The sequence below is a fragment of the Chrysochloris asiatica genome, unplaced genomic scaffold (assembly GCF_000296735.1).
Source record: "Chrysochloris asiatica unplaced genomic scaffold, ChrAsi1.0 scaffold00056, whole genome shotgun sequence".
In the NCBI taxonomy this organism is placed as follows: Eukaryota; Metazoa; Chordata; class Mammalia; order Afrosoricida; family Chrysochloridae; genus Chrysochloris; species Chrysochloris asiatica.
The window spans coordinates 3,288,860-3,300,570 of record NW_006408574.1 but is presented as its reverse complement, the minus strand read 5'-3'; the positions used below and the strand labels follow the sequence as shown (position 1 = coordinate 3,300,570).

General features: G+C 49.4%; 1 protein-coding gene across 1 annotated transcript; it reads left to right on the top strand.

Moving 5' to 3' along the window:
- Nucleotides 1–449: 449 nt before the first annotated feature.
- FCN2 (ficolin (collagen/fibrinogen domain containing lectin) 2) lies at nt 450–8,229 on the top strand. The gene is made up of 9 exons (XM_006863822.1): nt 450–552; nt 1,825–1,938; nt 3,022–3,075; nt 3,579–3,614; nt 4,897–4,929; nt 5,119–5,246; nt 5,684–5,813; nt 6,557–6,691; nt 7,982–8,229. The coding sequence occupies exons 1-9, from the start codon at nt 450–452 to the stop codon at nt 8,227–8,229; spliced, it is 981 nt and encodes a 326-aa protein (XP_006863884.1).
- Nucleotides 8,230–11,711: the final 3,482 nt, after the last annotated feature.

Below are 11,711 nucleotides of genomic sequence, written 5' to 3'. Positions count from 1 at the left end.
TCCACCATGAGACCAGGCCACAATTGGCACTGGTTGTGAGAACCTGGAATTAGGCCAAGGGAGAGCCCACTGTAGGATGGAACTGTCTTCAGCTAGTCTTTCCTCCTTCCCTCCATAGTCCACAGTATTGTCTCTCCATCACTGGACAGGGGAGGGAGGGAGGGGCACAGTCTTCCTTCAGGTCACAAACAGGAAGTGAAGTGAAGTGGGCCTTCCGAGTCCTGGTGCTGAGACAACAAGTCTGTCCTCCAGCAGGGACATGAGGCCTTGTGGGAGGAGGAAGGGCAGATGAAGGGGGGTGACCTGTGACATTGACAAAGGGAACAGCCTTGGCATCAGTTACCAAGTAGAAGTGGTTGTCACTTAGGAAATGAGGAAGGACTCTGGATGGGGCTGAACTCCCTGCCCTATAAGAGCAGACAGCCTATTCTAGGGCAGAGACCCTGGAGATGGAGCTGGGCCTGGATGCTGCAGTCATGGGACGCACCGCCCTGCTTATCACCCTGCTATGTGCCGCTGCTACAATCTCCCAGGCATCAGAGACCTGTCCAGGTGAGTGGGCATCAGGGCCCTCCTGAGGCATGCTGGGCTCTCCATTGTTCTGAATTTTCTGCATACCAGGAGCCCCTGGGAGTGTGCTAATGGTGAACACACTCAGAGGCTAACTGAAAGGTTGGAGGTTCAAGTCTACCCGAGGCAACTTGGGAGAAAGGTCTAGTGATCTGCTTCTGTAAAATCACTGTTGGAGACCTTATGGAGTGCAGTCCTGCTCTGAGGCACGTGGGGCTGCCCAGAGGTGGGGTCCTCTCTGTGGTATGTGGTTTGGAGTTTTGATTCCCTATACCCCAGGCCCGCACTGAGCCTTTGCAGTGTTATTTGGGATCAGCTTCATTTTATGTGAACAAACCCCAAATCCCAAATGTAAACCCACTGCCATCAAACCAATTCCATCTCCTAGTGACCATGTAGGACAGACTACAACTGCCCATAGAGCTTTCAAGGAGGTAAATGTTTACAGAAGTGGACGGCCTCATCCTTCTCCCAAGGAACTGCTCGTGGGATTGAACTGTAGGCTTTGGGCTCACAGCACAGTGCTTAATCACTGTGCTACTAGGGATCATCTGAACAAGCACAGAGACCTCCAATTACACATGCACCACAGCAGACGCCAATCCCTATGCAAGACCCCAGGCTACCCTCTGCTTACCATCATCCTTGTTGGACAGGTGGATCTCTGAACCACTGGTACTGTGTCCATGTCCAGAGAAAGCATGTTTGGTGGCTATCAGGTTGTGAGAGAAGGAGAAGGGCAGGTGGCCCAGGTAGCCATCATGTCTGATCTGCTGAGACTGCTACCACCATCTGGAGCCCAGCAATTCTCTGATCTCATGCCCAAGGTCAAGGGTGAAAGCTGTCATCTAGAGAGTCTTTCTAGGAATCCTAGCTCACCTTTATCTGTGTGTCTCTGGGAAGTTGGCCTTGTTACCTTTGCTCCTGGGAGCTAAGGGGACAGTGGGTCAGAGGATTGTGTGATGGGTGGACTGGATCCTCCTCAGTCTCCACCTGTCCTTGTTCAGCCTGTTGACCATCACTGACCATAGCCCCAGGACAGCAGAGGCTCAGCCTGACCACAGCGGCACCCTCACACCTGGGTACCTCTGCAATGAGGTTGTGATGCTGGTAGTCATCTTGGCTGCTGCACAAACCCACAACCCCGAGGGCCACATTCTCTCCTTGGTGGTGGTGGTGGGGCTGTCTAGCAGCTGAGTGGTGTCTTATCCAGATAGGACACCCACACTCACAGCCCCTTGTGTTTTCCTGCAGAGGTGAAGGTCGTCGGTCTGGAAGGCTCTGACAAGCTCAGCATTCTTCGAGGATGCCCGGGGGCACCTGGAGCTCCAGGGCCCAAGGGAGAGACAGGTGCCAAAGGAGAGAGAGGTAGGTGCTTGGATGACCAGGGTGGGTGTCTGTGTGGGGTGAAGGGGTCGCTGACCTGCTCTTCCTAAATCTGATCCCAAGGTGGGCTACTCCCAAGGGTGGCTCTCAGGTCAGGGCTTTGGCCTCATTTTGTGCCTTGTCAGCAGTTGATGAACAGAGGCCAGCTGAGATTCATTTCTCATGAGCTGTTGAAGTGGGGGAGGCATGTTTGAGCAGAAAACAAGACTTCCAATCTTGACCCAACACTGGCTCTCTGTGGTCACTGGCTGGACTTCCTCCTCCCCGTCCCTCTGTGTTCTCACCTGAGCCCTGGGCGTCCTCTGCTGCTGTAACAGAAATGCCCCATGAGGCAGCTTTAAAGAATAAATTTCCCTCCTCCCACAGCTCAGAAAGCTACAAGTCCAGGTCCTGAACTCCCACTTTCAGACTCCGGAGCTGCTGGTTCCGGTGGGAGGTCCTTGTCTCTTCAGCTTTGGTTCCTGGGTTTCTGGGTGGCTTCTGTCTTTCCTATCTGTGTTTGTATCTCAAAAGTGATGGCTTAAAAGCCACCTTGAGCTGAATGGCCTTACTAATGTAACACAGAAACCCCTGTTCCTAGATGGGATTCCATTCACAGCTGTAGGGGTTAGGATTCCAACACACAAATTTGGGGACAAAAATTCTATCCATAAAAGTCTATTCTCCCCAAATGGTATGAATAACACTGGCAGGGTGACCTTACAGCTTCTGGAGTCCCTTTGCTGGTCAACACCCACAAGGAAGCTGTGTAGTAGCATTCTGACCTCTAGGAGCCCTGAGACTTGGACCAGGAGCTAGTTGGTCCTCTCACAGCCCCTGTGCACCCAGAATCCCACCTTCACCCTGTGATTGGGGGACATGGACACCAGGGAGGTCCTCATTTTCTATGTCCTACCTCTACTTGCTCTTGTCTGGAGCCCCCTGAGATGGGAACCTGATCTCATACTCCCGGCTCTCCAAGGTCAAACATGGGTATGAAGAGAACCAGGAGTTGGAATGCCAAGGAGAACTCTGAGGTTCAAGGTCTGGGGGTTCTGCTTCATGATGTGTGTTTGGAATTTGCAGGAGAACGTGGTCCTCCTGGAAGCCCTGGGAAGGCAGGACCACCTGGGCCCAAAGGTAAAACCACGACAAAGAGAAAAGATGCTAAAACCAGGTTCTAAGAGGGGACTGGGGTGGGGACATTGTCCTTTCTCTAGAACCCAGTCCTCACCTAGAAAACTCTCTGTCCCATCTGGCCCTGAGTCTGGGCCCACAGACCCTGACGTACCTGACCACAACCTAGCAGTGCTCTCTGGAGGAGTCATGGGGCCAGCTAAGCCCTGGGCTTCCCTGTCCTGAGCAGCCTGTGGCCCACTTCATCTCACTTCCATCCACAGGAGTGTTAGCCCTGGATGTCCCTGTCCTGAGGAGCCTGTGTCCTACCCCACCTCCTTCCATCTATGGGAGGATCAGCCCTGGGTGTCCCTGTCCTGAGCAGCCTGTGTCCCACCCCATCTCCTTCCATCCATGGGCAGGGTCTGCCCTGGTGGTCCTCCTCCAGATCAACACATGCCCTGCCCCCATTTCGCTGCCATCCCTCTGAGGGATCTTCCCTGGGCTGACCCTGTCTCTTTCTCTAGGAGAACAGGGACAGAAGGGGCCTCCTGGAGAGAAAGGTAAGTTGTCCTGAAGGGGGTTTTCTGGGGAGGGCCAGGGACAAGCCCTCCCCTCTGAGCTGGGTGTGATATGAGGGTCAGGACATGGTCTCGGGGTCTGGAAGGGGCTGGCTGATCATTTCCCCAGGCTATCCCAGCCACACTTTACCTGGTCTGCTTCAGACCCCTGAGCAGCAGGGCTGACCTCTCAGTTACAGCTAGACCTGGCAATGTGTGAAGAAGACTAGGAGGTCCAGAGGGCTATCTACATCTCCACCCCCACAGAAGAGAGGCGATTATATCATCTAGATAGATATAGATAGATAGATAGATAGATAGATAGATAGATAGATAGATAGATAGATAGGTGGTGGTTGGTTGGAGGTATTGGTTGGTAGTTGAGCATCACTGAGTCACTTCTGACTCATAACAAACCCGTATAGGGCTTCAGAAGCTATAAATCTTTACAGGAGCAGAAAGCCTTATCTTCCCCTCTCCTAGTGACTGGTAGATTCTTACTGTTGATAGATGTATCTTTATTTATATTTATATATTGTGACTGTATATGGAGCTCTGGAAGTGTAATGGGTTACAAGATGGGCTACTAACTGCAAGGTCATCAGTTGGAAACTACCAGCCCCTCTGAAGGGGAAAGATGAGGCTTTCTGCTCCCGTTAAGATTTACAGCCACAGAAACCCTATACAAGGTCATTCTAAATTGGAACCGACTCCACAGCACAAAGCCACCACCTTAGTGTAGGTAGAGTCCTGGTGTGGTGCTGTAGGTAAGCATTGGACTGCTAACCAAAAGGTCAGAGGTTCAATCCCACCAGCTGCTCCTGGCAAACCCTACAGAGTCACTATGAGGCAGAAATGACTCAACAGCACCTAACAACCACAACCACATTGCACATGTGCATATATCCATAATGTAAATGTCTCCAGCAGACTCTGACTCATAGAGACCTTGGAGGATGAAGTACAACTGCCCCTTTGGGTTTCCAAAAATGTAAATCTTTATGGGTGCAGAGAGCCTCGTCTTTATCCTCTTAGTGGCTGGTGGATTCAGGCTTCTGACTTTGTGGTTAGCAGTCCAGTGCTTACCCAATGCCTCGGGATCCCTGTATAGGACACTGGACAATACACTTGATGCCACAAGGCCACAGGGACAGAGTTGTCTTTTCTGGAAGTAGAGACCCCTTCTTTCTGAATACACAGCCCCCCTCCTAGTCTAGGGGGGGTTTGGAGGGTTTGCTTTTCCCTCATGTGATGTGATGTGCTTTTACCTCCCTGCCCATCACAGGAGAACCTGGGACACTTCAGGATTGTCGCACAGGTGGGTGATGGGCCACACCCCCTCCTCAGCCCCACCTGTGGAACTTCACTGGACCCTCCCATGGCTCCCATCTCTGTCTTAGTCCCTGCCTCCCCTGCCCATCCAGATGACCCCATCCTGCCCCACCCCCCTGGACCCAGGGCCTGACTTGCTGCCCGGCACACCAGTCCTCCTTCCCATTTCCCCCAGGGCCTCGGAACTGTATGGAGCTACTCACCAGGGGATACAACCTGAGCGGCTGGCACACCGTCTTCCTCCCTGACTGTCAGCCCCTGACAGTGCTGTGTGACATGCACACAGAGGGAGGGGGCTGGACCGTGAGTGCAGGGCATGGGGGGGGGACTGCATCACCCAGGGAGGGCCTGCCTGGGCACCCCCACACTGTCCTGTGACTTTGCTGGTGGTCTCTTTCCCTCTTGGCCTTGGTTTCCCTGTCATCACAAAGCACAGAGCTCTCCTTTCTCTGAGGGAGGGAGAATCAGGAGAGGTGGGGGAGACATGACCCTGTGAGGGAAGAACGCTGGGGAGGAGCCCACCCTCTCCTGCTGTGTGGCTGTGTGCTGACACCCCCCTTTCTCTGAGCCCCATCTCCGCATGGGTCACCTGGGGCTCCCACCTGAACATCTTGGGTTGTGAAGAGGCCCATGTGGGTGCTGCTGACTTGTGACAGGGTGACTCTGTGTTGATGCTGCACAAAGTCTGGGTCACACCCTGAACGGTGGGCCACCTTCTCCCCAAGTCCCTCTGCCCCCAGGTCTTCCAGCGCAGGATCGACGGCTCTGTGGACTTCTATCGGGATTGGGCCGAGTACAAGAAGGGCTTCGGCAGTCAGCTGGGAGAGTTCTGGCTGGGGAATGACAACATCCACGCCCTGACAGCCCAGGGTGAGGCCCTGCTGCCTGAGCTGGACCATAGATGCTGGGACTTTGAGACATCCATGTCTGCACTGAGATGTGCTGGGCATGTGGCCCTGCTGGGGGCTCTCAGAGCATGGGGTCCAGGAGTGTGGGGTCACATGGAAACAAGAGTAGGGAGGGGCATTGAGGGAAACCACCCTCAGGTCCACCACCCATGATCACCCGGAGGTCCTCCTTCACTTAGGATCTTAGGTTCCCGGAGGTCCTCCTTCACTTCTTCGGTGTCAGTGCTTGTGGCAGACCCCACCCAGATTAGGCCCCTGACTCCACCAGCTTCCCATCTGCCCTGAGTAAACTTTAGTCTGCTCCTTTCTCCATTCTGTGGCCCCAGGAAACCTCAAGGGCATCCCCTCATGTGTCTCAAATCTTCCAAGAGAAGGGAAAGTTAAAACACAAGCTCTCACACCACATATTAGTGTCCTAACAACCACTTCCAGTACAATTTACATTTTAAAGTAGAGTGATGTTTCCTTTCATCCACTGACCACAGCAGTGGAATTCAGGTCTGGATTCAGGATGGTGAAGAAGATGTTTGAAATACGGACCATCCCTGAGGTTCTCAGATCCACACGGCATTTGTTAAAGGTCCCACTTGAACTTTCCCTGGATGCCACTTCCAGACATCCCTCAGGAACTCACCCTAATTACCCACCCCTATTTCTGGTGACAGAAAGATCTTCAGCTGAGACTTTATCATGTTTTTCCCACAGGCACGAGTGAGCTCCGTGTGGACCTGGTGGACTTCCAGGGTAATCACCAATTTGCCACGTACAGCTCATTCAAGATGGCGGATGAGTCAGAGAAATACAAGCTGGTTCTGGGGGCCTTTGAAGCCGGCAGTGCAGGTGAGTCTGCATCATATTGGGGGGTGCTGGATTGCAGTACATGTGGGGTGGGCAGGTGGCAAGACTGGGTCTACTAGCCTGGATCTGCCCCTCCTGGGGTGACTCTTATTACTGGGGCCTCACCTCTTGAGTCCCCATTTCTCCATGAATGCACAGTCACACCTGCGTCTCTAGGTAAAGATCATATGGCATGACCCATAGTCTTTATCTGCTGTAGGATGATCAATCACTGACCATCTCACAACACCTGGAAGGTGATGTCATCACACCCAGGTCCACAATGACCTCTTTCCCAAGCTGTGTTCCTGGAGTGTGAACTTCACTCAGTGATGATGTAGGTCTTTGTCAAAAGGATTCTCCAGCCAATACAACATCCTTTCCAATAGAACATACTCTTGGGAATCCTCAGTGAACATGAGTTCCCTTCAGGAGTGTAGGATCAATTCAGCATGAAGTCCGTCGACTGAGTTTAACCCAGAGCCACCAGATCAAGGCACTTCCTGTGGGGCAAATTGGTCAGGAAAGCCTGAGATGTTATATGGCCTTTTCATCTACATGGGCTCCCTTGAACTTCTCAAAGAGCATAAGGACAGAAACTGGACCCCAATTGTGAATAGTGAAACTGAGGCTTTTGAGTAAGATTGCTCCCTGCAGGACCCAGAGCTGAGGATGTTCCTAGGGGTCTGAAGGAACAGGTTGGTGTCTAGGATGATGGTCTCATTGAACCTGCAGAACGCTGAACCAAAGGAACCAGAGGAGAAGTTTCTTGGCAAACCCGATAGGCAGCCTGCCTGAGAAAGCAGGCCTCTTCAGGCAGGAGCTCTTCTCAGAGACAGTAAAAGTCCTGGTTGTTCGGAGAGGGGAACACTGGATGGATGGTGGGGTTCAGGAGTAGAAGCTGACTCTCCAGTCCCCACTCCCTTGATCCCTTGTGAAAGGGCGAGAGCACATATCAGGAACACGACTGGAGTTAACCAGGAAAGTGAGATTAGAGATGAAGCCCAGAGCAGAGGACTAACTGGAAGGAAGGGGGCTCCCCAAGGTGACAGCAATCCTTGGGGTCACGGTGGGATACAGGAGAAAGTAGTGTGGGCTATAGGAAGGAGGCAATTGAAGGGCAGGGGTAGGAGATGGAGCCTCTGCTCTGTGTTCCTCAGCCTGGGCAGAGTCTGGACCTCCTTGAGCTCAGTCCCCATATCTCTGGAAAGAGGGAGGTACAAGATCAAAGCAAGAGGCTCAACATCAGGGACTTTTGCTTTCACCCACTATACCTACTTTTCCTCTCAACAGGTGATTCTCTGATGGGACATAACAACAATTTTTTTACCACCAAAGACCAAGACAATGACCAAAATGGTGGAAATTGTGCCCAGCTATACAAGGGAGCCTGGTGGTATTCCAACTGTCACGTGTCAAACCTGAATGGTCAATACCTGGGGGGGAGCCACAGCAGCTTTGCAAATGGTATCAACTGGAATACAGGGAAGGGGTATTACTACAGCTACAAGATGTCTGAGATGAAGCTGCGGCCCACCTAGCTGTGGATGAGGATGCCTCATATTTTCCCATCAGGGTCCTGACACCCCCAGTGGTGGGGTGTGGGGATGGGAGCATGTCCCTGAGGCCTCACAAGGCAGGAATCCTTAGTGTCTTGGCCATTTCCCCTGTGCCAAGGGAAGAGCTTCGAGCCCTCTCTGTGTCTGCAGTGACTTACAACTGTGTGTCACCACGTACCCACCACCAGCCATGGTGAGATACCTGTATCCCCTGACCCCTGTCAGAAATCAGAGTTCAATAAAGATACTTCTTGCTTCTCAGGCAAATATGAGTCCCATGTTTATCAGTGTTTTGTAGATCACTTGACTCTACCAGGATTTTTTGTGAATCAGCAGGTGGAATCAGAACACTCTTTTGTTAGATACATTTCTGATATGCCAAGACAGGGATCAGCACACTGAGGCCAGAGGTGTCAGTCTGTATCAATAAAGTTCTATTGGAACCACGCCATGCCAATTTTCCATATTGTCTGTGACAGCTTTCACATTCCAGGCACAGTAGACAAGGATTGCAGGTACCACAAGTACTAACACATTACTCTCCAGTCCTTACAGCACGTATTGATCCTGTATTAAGTGAGAAAGTAGCTGCCACAAGGTTCCACAGCCCTCTCTCTGTACGACTCCATAGCACCCCTGCTCACTTGCCCCTGTCTCCTGTGTGCCTGTGTTTCTTAGGCTGGGTTCTTGAGGGAAGCAAATGTCATGAGCAGAATTTGCCCTTTGGTTGTATACATGATTATATATTACATGTTCCTGAGTGTTTTTGTGTACATCCCCCTGCCCCAAAAGACAACCAGGGGCAATAGAAGCAAATACTATTGCATGATGATTCATGGAGAAGATTATAATCATTGCAATAAAACAATGAGTGCAAACCCAAAATTCTCCCATATAAACTACTGCTAAATTCACAATAAAAACTTAAAAAGGAAAACGGGGGAGGGGGGGAGGGTGCGGGGTGGAACCATATGGGTGATGTTACAGCAAGGATGAGAGAATTTTATGAAGAGCTGTACTCTAACAAATTTGGGACTTCATTTTTCTTTAATTTCTTTTTTATCTGTTTATCAGCTTGTATTGCCTATCTTCAAATTGATTAATATTTCCTTCTGCCATCTTAAATTACCATTGAGTCCAAAAAGTAAAAATTCAATTTAGATTATTGTACTTTTCTCATTTATTTTTTAAAAACCTTTTATTGTGAATTGAGTCAAGGTCTATGGGGCAGAGCATCAGTTTTACATTCAACCAATCACTGCAGTGCTTACAACCCCTCCATCCACCATCTGCTAACAATATTTACCTCTATTACCCATTTTTGTTTTTTTTTTTTGTTTTGATGTGCATGTACCATATTGAAAACATATATTATTATAAATGTACATAGGGCACATTTTTCCAGCTAGCCTCCTACCTTCAGGCACATTGCCTTTATCTGTCCATGGGCCTATAGGCCCGTGATGCTCTGTCTCTCCAGGCCATCGCCTCTGCCACCAACTCTGTTGTTACCACTTTTCTAGTTAAGATCCTTTGCTCCTTTCATGTTCTTCCGTCTTGATGGTTCTAGGCTCCTCTGTTCCTGAAATGACATATTAACTGCTCCTCCCTATAGGTTATACCTCTTCTACATTTGCAGTTGTGACAATCACCATTATTAGTCCTGATAACTCACAAATGAATCATAAAATCCTATCCCCATCATCACTAGACCAATCTGGTCAAGAGGAAAACTTTCAGTGGGGATTCCATCTTACCCTCCTCGTTCTGACCCTAACCACCCTCATGAAAGTGTGTAAGCCAGTCACTCTGTGCCTTTATAGCCCCCAATTTTGACAGCTGAAATCTAAGTTGCCCATCCTTATAAACCCAGTGTACTGAGGAGGCAAGCTTGATCCTTGATATGAAGAAATCTTCCCCTTTGGTTGGAATTCTGGGCAACTTCATCCATAAGCAAAAGTCCAGTTCATCAAGTTGTATCAATTTGCTCTTGCTCCCTGTATCAAAATTCTTTATCTTCATTTGATTGAGTTCTGTTCAACAAGCCATCTATTTTAGGACAACTGGGTATTATCTGCAAGTTTGGGAGTTCTTACATGCCTTCCTTTACTTCAGACCAGCTTTACACTTTACTCACAACTTTAGTTCAACAGTCTTCCTGGACTTCGAACCAGCCAGTGCTTCCTCTTCTCCCCCTCATCTCAAGGTCACCGGGTGTCTATGGAACATGGCCAATCTCAGCCCATGTCTGCATGACTGCATTACTCTACTTCTACTCACACATTCAACTAGGGTGGTCACCAGCAAGCATACAAGACTGTTCATGTGTTCCCTTCAAGTTTCAGTCTTAGATAGGGTTGTAGCCTGATGAGTTGACTGCTCTTGCCTTGATTGCTTCAAGGCAAACAGCTGACTTGATATTGTCACAACCAAATAGTCCCCTCCCTTGGCCCCTACCCTCATTGCCCTCTCAGCCATAGAAAAATGATCGGGTTTTTTTTTTTTTTTTTTTCAATAAATCTCTTCTGTTCCTTTAGCCATTCAGGTAGGTCTGCATGTCTTTTCTATTGGGAGTGTCCCACCTCAGAAGGTTCTGGATGAGGCTTAGGGTTCCACCTAAGGACCCATATTCCACAAAGGCTTAAAAAGAAGCCTATGTCCCCAGGCACATTCTAGTATCCTTTTAGATAATCCAATCAGTTTTAAGTTAAAGACGGGCTTACAAGCTTCTGTAATCATATTTCCCACTATTCCTTTCTATCCCACTTAAATGTCTATATTGCAATAGTAGGCAGGAGAAACCAATATCCACAAAACTGTCAAGTACCTTAACATTTTTTCCCCTTGTTTACCAGTTCAGACTATGTTCGATCCCTATATAATTGAACCCTGTTGTTCCAAGACTGTGCATACATTACAATCTACCTGTATCCCATTTAGACTACACATACCTTCCTAAGTCTTCCCCTATTATCCCCGTTCATGTACCCCTCCCCCTCTTGTGTATTGCCCTCCCTATCACCTGAGCTATCATGCATCTATTCCCTAACCTGTGAGTTACTATCTTCTCTCTTCCACCCTTGGTAACCACCAAAGAAGTATTCTTTTAGTATAGGCATCTTTTCTAAAGCTTTTACAATAATGTCCTTATGCAATATCTGTCCTTTTGTGACTGACTCATTTCACTTTGTGCTATGTCCTCAAGGTCCATCCATGATGTGAGGTGTTTTGCAGCTTCATTTTTGTTCTTCAAGGTAGCATAATATTCCATTGTGTGTATAGTCCAAAGTTTGTTTATCCATTCTTCCAGTGACGGGCACTTAGGCTGTCTCCATCTTTTTGCTACTGTGAATAGTGCTGTGATAAACAATGGTGTGTATAGATGTTTTCATGCTTTGTCTCATATTTCTTATGGATATGGATTCCTGGTGTGGCTGTGGGTTAATACATCAGACTGCAAATCC